The 6,531-nt window shown below is 40.7% G+C and overlaps 1 protein-coding gene across 1 annotated transcript in view; it reads right to left on the bottom strand.

Annotated features, from left to right (window-relative positions):
- Positions 1–6,321, bottom strand: part of asb14a (ankyrin repeat and SOCS box containing 14a) — an 11,660-nt gene extending 5,339 nt beyond the window's left edge. The window contains exons 1-5 of the mRNA XM_083771218.1: positions 5,476–6,321; positions 2,322–2,496; positions 1,198–1,247; positions 966–1,100; positions 658–816 (exon numbers count right to left, since the gene is read on the bottom strand). Of these exons, the coding sequence (XP_083627344.1) occupies positions 658–816; positions 966–1,100; positions 1,198–1,247; positions 2,322–2,455 (478 nt within the window). The 5' untranslated portion in view covers positions 2,456–2,496; positions 5,476–6,321. The remainder of the gene's footprint in view (positions 1–657; positions 817–965; positions 1,101–1,197; positions 1,248–2,321; positions 2,497–5,475) is intronic.
- Between the last annotated feature and the right edge of the window lie 210 nt (positions 6,322–6,531).

Genomic DNA, 6,531 nt, shown 5'->3' with positions numbered 1-6,531 from the left:
TGTGTGTGTGTGTGTGTGTGTGTGTGTGTGTGTGTGTGTGTGTGTGTGTGTGTGTGTGTGTGTGTGTGAGATGAATTGAACATATTGGATCCTATTTTAAACAAATGTAATGCTTTAGGCCGTCTTAACAGTTTTGTTAACAGTCTTGTATTGAGTTGTGCTTGAATGTACTGTAATTCTCCAAAACTGTTAATAAATTCTTCAATCAATCAATCAATCAAAATAATCAATCAATCAGTGTGCGTGCGTGTGTTTGTGCGTACTATGGAGCCATGCTTTAAAAATCTAAAACTAATAAATATTTCAATACTATAATAATTTGACAGACACAAACACGTCTCTTGGCAGAGATAATAAAATAGGCAAGCTTAGAAACTACTATTAATGTTTACAATTACTGTATGAATGAATATATGCGCATCAATCAAACTTATATCAATAATTAATATATGCATGAATATAATTGTCTATCAACAATGATAATATATATATATAATGATTGAATATACTGTATGCATAGACTAATGAGTATCTGAATGCATATACTACTGAATGTACAGTCTATCAACAGTTATTATTTACATTTTAGTAGACAATGTGCAAGCAGCAAGAGTGTCCACATGCACGAGTGAGTAGTTCAAAAGGTAATCATCATACCGATAACCAGTGGTGTGTCTAGCTCGTGGTTCTGGCTGTCAGGGTTGGCACCTTGTTGGAGGAGAAACGATGCATTCCCCAATAGACCATGTTCCACGGCAACACACAGAGGAGTCTGACCAATCAGTGAAGAACTCTCTATCACTACTTTACCTGTGGCTGATGACATTGTAATGTAGATTATTCACATTTATGATATAATGATATACAGCAAGTTTAATGTAGTCTAGTGTGTGTGCGCACGCACACACCATGACGCATGGGATTGAGGGCCCATTCACTGGATCTTTTCAGGGCCTAATTCTTACCTCTGAATGTCAGCTCCAGTATAGTTTGGTTGGTTTGGGCCGCAGCCTGATGGAGAGGAGTCCAGCCTAGCCTGTCTGTCTCTCTAAATCTGTCTTTCTTTTCCACACTCAGGTGTCTCACTGCGTTTTCATCACCTATTAAGACATATTTAAGACTGTTATGTACATAAAATACAGTAGATGATAGATACCATTAATAATAATAAAATAAACACAATAGTACAAGTATTACCTTCTCTTATTGCAGAAAATATCTCTGTACTGCCATCAGTGCAACCATGGCTGTAAACAAAAACCTTATTTCATCACATCAAATCCTATACATACTGTACACTATGCAGATACAGTTACAGATACAGAGCTTATCTAACCCAGGGCAGGCACGTCGTCATATGGTGCAGCAATAGCGAAAGGTTGGATATGAGAGTAATGACAATACCATTTCATTCAGCAGGGGAGTACTATGTACCACAGGCAGAACTGTCTGCCTGTCTGCCTGTCTGTCTGTCTGTCTGTCTGTCTGTCTGTCTGTCTGTCTGTCTGTCTGTCTGTCTGTCTGTCTGTCTGTCTGTCTGTCTGTCTGTCTGTCTGTCTGTCTGTCTGTCTGTCTGTCTGTCTGTCTGTCTGTCTGTCTGTCACGCTGTGACCCCCTGTCTACGTATGTGATAAACAGCTTATTGCCCACCATTTGTTGTTGCCCTCATTATCCATCCTCAGGCTTGGCTGCATTTGATATACCAATCCTCAGTTTGATAATCCTGTGCAACACATTTTTGAGGTGATAATCGGAATGTTCAAGGAATGCCATTCTTCCAAAAGTAAGAAGTGTTCAAATAGGTTGAGATCTGGTGACTGCAAAGGTCATAGCATTGATTCACATCATTTTCAAACTCATGAAACTCCCATCCAGTGTTTCATCTAAGATCATCAGATAATCAGAATAACTTTGCATTGATGTGCAGTGACCCTTGCTTAAGGGGAAATGGGACCGAACCATGCAAGAAAAACATTGTTTTTCTTTTCTTTTTTTTCTGCTTTTTGTTTAGCCCATTTATAGATTCCCATAGATTGAAATGCACATGTCATTTTAGTCTATATTCCTATTGAAACACTAGACAGTTGACCAGTCTTTGTGGCTAAGACTACATCCACACCAATACATTAAATAATAATAATACAAAAAACAGCATTTTTAAACTAAAGCGATCTCCAATGTCCACACAAGTGTTTCAGTACTACACGCCTGAAAACACACATCTTGAAGCTCATGCCAATCCGTTTTCCTTTAGACACCTATTTGTATCTGTATAATATCTATATACATTGATTAAACTATACTCACATAGGTGAACATACCTGCAGTCATGTCTCTCGCTCTCTTTCTCTGTCTCCTGTTTCTTGCTCTCTTTCAGGCTCTCTTCTATGATGTACTGAATTGCAGCATCATCATCCTCATTGTCCTCATGGTACTCCAGTCTAAAGTGCTCCATATGGCTGTTCACACAGAGGTCTCAGGTCTCTGGTGTGCTCACTATAGTCAGGATAGAGGTCACGATTAAGGCACATACCTATAGAGCAATGAAAGTGAAAACGCTTCTGGATAACTCTGTGGAAGTCATGCAGTGGCCCAGACAGTGTACCTGAGGACTGGTTCACAACATTGGGTCGAGGACCACCAGGGGCCCAAATGGACATCTACAGGTCTCTAACCCTGACATTGTGGGCTGTATTTTGCGTGTCTTAAGTACCAGGTCTTATTACCTAACTTGAGTAAACTAAAGACCTGGAGGCGTGATCAATGCCATTTGGCTATTCTGAGTGGCCAAAGAGCATTGATCACGCCTCCAGGTCTTTAGTTTACTCAAGTTAGATAATAAGACCTGGTACTTAAGACACGCAAAATACAGCCCTCGAGAGTACTAATGGACCAAATTAAAATTGTCAGGGCTATTTGGTTCCATTTGTTCACTCTCAAGTGAAATTAGCACAGAGGGTTTTATGGTGTAGATTGGGGTCCCAGAGATAAAACAAGTGAGCGGTGTCTTTGGTGAATTAATTTAATTAACAATGTTAAATCCCTGTCTATTCATTTCAAGGATGACAACAGCTACAGACACAGAGTGGTGCTATTGAGCACCACTCTGTGTCTGTAGCTGTTGTTGCCATATTGATATGAGTGTGACTGGTTGATTAGTAGGTTGAACGTGCAGGTGATTGGCTCCTGTCATCAGGGACTGGAGGACAAATCCACAGAGGGGTGCCCTGGACTCCATAGCTAAGGTGTCACATTAAGCACAGCTTGATACCTCAGCATTGATTGCCTACACCTGAGCTACAGGGCACCACTCCATGGATTCCACAGAGGGGTGCCCTGGGCGCAACCATAGCTAAGGTGTCACATTAATCATAGCTTTACACCTCACATTGATTAGCTGCACCTGGCCTACAGGGCACTGCTCCACGGATTTGTCTATAAAGCTGCCTATACCTTCTGATCATCAGATGTGTTCCTCCATGCCAGTCCCCTAACCACACCAGTCTGAGTGTTTTTAGACATGCCAGTAATTTGGAGCTTATTTCACTGTTAGCATGGGTTAGTCTTGGTAATGTAGGTACAGGTGCAGGTGCCCACCCTGAGGTAATTTACCTAAGTATGTTCTAAACTGTGAACTGTGTTACGCATGACCCCTAGGCCCGGTCATAACAACCGTTTTAGCTTCGTCATTGCATCGACAAATACATATCTATATTCATCACATTTGCCCTCAGATTTAAGGTTTCAAGCTAGTGCCACTGCAGACTGAAGTTATACTGCAGGCTGAAGTTTGAAAGGTTGAACCTTAAATTCATTGTCATATAATTAACTAGATCCACCAGAGACTAATTCACCTCCTGCATCAGTTTAAAATGTTTGGTGTGAATGGGGAGGCGATGCTGCACTTCTACACAGCTTAGCAACACAACAGCCCTGGACGGGACAATTGGAAAGAGTATGTATGTGAATGTGACAAAAGTTAGACTAGATTGAAATAGATGTTGAATAATGCAACAACATATTCAATGGTAACTAACCCTAACCCTACATACCAAGACAACTAGTGATGCTCTAATCTTTACAAATATACCAAAACTGTGTTCAAGTGCTGGTGTAATTGCTGTTTGCAGTTAGGCCACAATATACATAAACGCTGTTTATGCCTTGCTTTTCTTTTCATTTTTTCCCTCCATTGCTCTGTAAAGCACTTAAAGACCACCAGAGTAACAGCGATTAAATAGCCATCTTGCATATGACAAGGACCATTCCATAGCCCCAGTGAATGACAAATCAATGGCTAGAACAAATTGATTAGGGACTAGTTAGTTAGTACATTATTTTTAGATTGTACTGGAGCTTTCAACTTGGTAGATCATACAATTTTGCTGAAGAAGCACTTTCATTATCTGCTCTTGAGTGGGTGCAGTCTTACATGATTGAACACAATCTGTTTAAATAAGTGGATCCTCTTTTCTTCTTTGAATATGGACTGTGGTTTGCCTCAAGGGAGTTGTCTCAGGCCTCTCTTCTATTTAATATGCATGATGAATCATATTTCATATGCACCACCATCTGTTCTCAAATTATTTTGCTTATGATACTACTGTGTATGTATGTACCTGGTCCTAGTTTAGATACACAGAGGATGCTGCAACAAGAGCTACAATGGAGAAAATTCATGATAAAAACACAGGACAATTTTTGCTATCATTAAACATCATTAAACTAAATTATACATTTACACATTTACACATTAATTCCACTAAATTGGTTTCTTTTATAGTAGACTAAATTGTCTGATTAACTGTTGCAGTCTTTTATGCCTTTCTTTGATAGAACAGTAGACTGACAGGAAATGGGGAGAGATAGATGGGGAGTGACACAAAGGTCGATCGGGAATGGAACCTGCAACATGTAAGTATGCTGTCAGGTTGGATTAGCAGCCTAGGTGCCCGGACGTCTACACCAGCCTTGGTGGGCCTTGCTAATGTATTTTAAGACATGCACGTGTTTAAGATACGATTTATTTCATATCGTCTAGGTAGGTCTGTACCTTTGTTTGTTTTGTTATACTATTTTTGAGGGGTGCTAGCAGCACCATTCACATCTTATCAGCCATCCCAGTAAAGTCCTTCTGAAATAATATTGAATAGGTTAAAACCTCAAACTGAACTGATCATAGCTGAAGAACAGGCTGGATTTAGGGCAGGGCGAAGCACCACAGAACAGATATTCAACTTGAGGATTATCTGCGAGAGATATCTGCAACAACACCTGTACCACGTGTTCATAGACTTCAAGAAAGCTTTTGACCAGGTATGACATGCTGCGCTGTGGGCGACCATGAGGAAGTATAACATCAGCCCTAACCTTGTCCATGCAGATAAAACCAAAATTATGACCAACATCAGTGGCATCCGCTCAGACATCCAAGTTAATGGACAGGCACTGGACACGGTGTCTACCTTCAAATACCTTGGAGCAATCGTGTCCGATGAATGATCCAAGCGGGAAGTCCTTGCCAGAGTTGCTCAAACAACTGCTTCCCTGGCAAAACTCAAGCTGCATGGAAAGACAGTCTGGCATCAAAGGTGAGACTACTGCGATCACTTCTGACCACTGTCATAAAGAGTAAACTGAGGTGGTACGGACACATCACCAGATCCTCAGGCCTTGCAAAGACCATCCTGCAAGGCACCGTAAAAGATGGCAGACATAAGAAAAGATGGGAAGATAACATCGGAGAATGGACTCACTTGAAACTCAGTGAGGCGATGAGAGCTGCTGAGGACAGAGAGGGATGGAGAGAGCTGGTCAACAGATCGTCTGTGATGCCCCAACGACCCTCCGGGGTTACGGGATAGGTGAAGTGAGGTGTATATTCAGCTATTAGTGTAGATTTTGGTCTTACACAAACATTAAATTCCCATTGACAATGAATGGAGAATTTACATCATGAACGATTTACGATGATAAGAGCGCCCAACGTCATTTCACACGGGTATATGTTTGTATATGTATGTATGTGTATGTATGTAATAGCCTACATTATTTAATGTTGAACCATATTCAACCAGTTAGTGCACTGACCACATGGTCCCTAGTGAGATGTTTGTGAGTGAGCACCCGAGTTTGTCTCCCCTCTCTCCAACACTCTCATGTGAATATAAGGCTGAAAGATCAAGAATAAAATGTTTAAGTGTTACAAAATACAATTCCTTTCATTCTTTTGTTTTTTTGTTTACCTTGTGTTTAGTCTTCAGGCGGTCAAGCTGCCTGTATACTGTAGTCTCAAGATGTTAAAGGCTGTCTGTGACTGTGGTGTTGTTTGCTGTAGTGTTAAAAGGGCTAGTGGGTTAAAGGTCCGGGTACTAACGCAGTTAAAGGGGTAGTGGATCATGTGACATTTTGGCCAAAGCCAGAACTGTTGCACTGAATGGGTTGAACATTCTGTGGTGGAAGAAGTACTAAAAGTAGCACTACCACAATATACAAATCCTTACAAGTAAAAGGCCTGTGTTCAAAATGTTA

This window comes from Protomyctophum parallelum (genome assembly GCF_964188405.1).
Source record: "Protomyctophum parallelum genome assembly, chromosome: 8".
In the NCBI taxonomy this organism is placed as follows: domain Eukaryota; kingdom Metazoa; phylum Chordata; class Actinopteri; order Myctophiformes; family Myctophidae; genus Protomyctophum; species Protomyctophum parallelum.
The sequence above is the reverse complement of the archived record's forward strand: the minus strand, read 5'-3'. Positions and strand labels throughout refer to the sequence as shown.